Below are 759 nucleotides of genomic sequence, written 5' to 3' on the forward strand. Positions count from 1 at the left end.
CCCCACACACCTACCTGCTGGGGTGTGTGTGTGTTTGTCTGTGCCTATGCCTGTGTGTGGGAGGCTGGGGGGCTGTTGTGGGGGGAGTAAGGGGTATGAACAGGACTGGGGAGGGGGGAGTGAGGGGCACTAGCAAGGCTGGGGAGGGAGGCATAGAGGGCCTTTAATTTTTATCACAGATTTTGGATTTTTTTTATCAGAATTTTTGGTGATTTTTTTTTTTATCAGGGAAAACCAGGATCTATGGCTATGAGAGAGGACTCCATTAGTAGGAGCAGCTAATTGGCAGCAGAATTGCAGGAAAAGGCTAGCTTAATTAGTAGAAGAACATCAAGACCATTAAAAACAAGAGAGAGTCACTAACACCTATGGAATGAAGAGTTGAGAAGGAATCTGGTAGAATTAATGAGTCGTTAATTCAACTGATGCTCTTGCACCACTGCCAAGCAGGTTTGGTTTTTTTAAACTTTGGATGGAGGAGAAATCAAAGGGGAGTGCAAATGCACTAGTGCACCTCTGAAACTGCCCCTGCCAGTTGCTATGATAATAGAGAATTCTTCAAATAAAAATTGATCTAAAATTATGCTGTTATAAAACCACTATGAATATCTTCTTGCAGGCCCTCAGAAGAACATCATGATGATCCCAGTGTGACAATGGGAGATCTTCAGTCAGATGATGAGATCATGAATAGCTCTGATGAAGATGATGACACGAACTCTGATTCCAGCAAAGGGGAACTTGATCCTCAAGATAAGC

The 759-nt window shown here is 43.3% G+C and overlaps 1 protein-coding gene across 1 annotated transcript in view; it reads left to right on the forward strand.

Annotated features, from left to right (window-relative positions):
- FGD6 (FYVE, RhoGEF and PH domain containing 6) overlaps nucleotides 1–759 on the forward strand; it is a 116,005-nt gene that overhangs the window by 55,267 nt on the left and 59,979 nt on the right. The window contains exon 3 of the mRNA XM_019515067.1: nucleotides 620–759. Within this exon, the coding sequence (XP_019370612.1) occupies nucleotides 620–759 (140 nt within the window). The remainder of the gene's footprint in view (nucleotides 1–619) is intronic.

The sequence above is a fragment of the Gavialis gangeticus genome, unplaced genomic scaffold, assembly GCF_001723915.1.
Source record: "Gavialis gangeticus isolate Ggan-Ray unplaced genomic scaffold, GavGan_comp1, whole genome shotgun sequence".
NCBI classification, from domain to species: domain Eukaryota; kingdom Metazoa; phylum Chordata; order Crocodylia; family Gavialidae; genus Gavialis; species Gavialis gangeticus.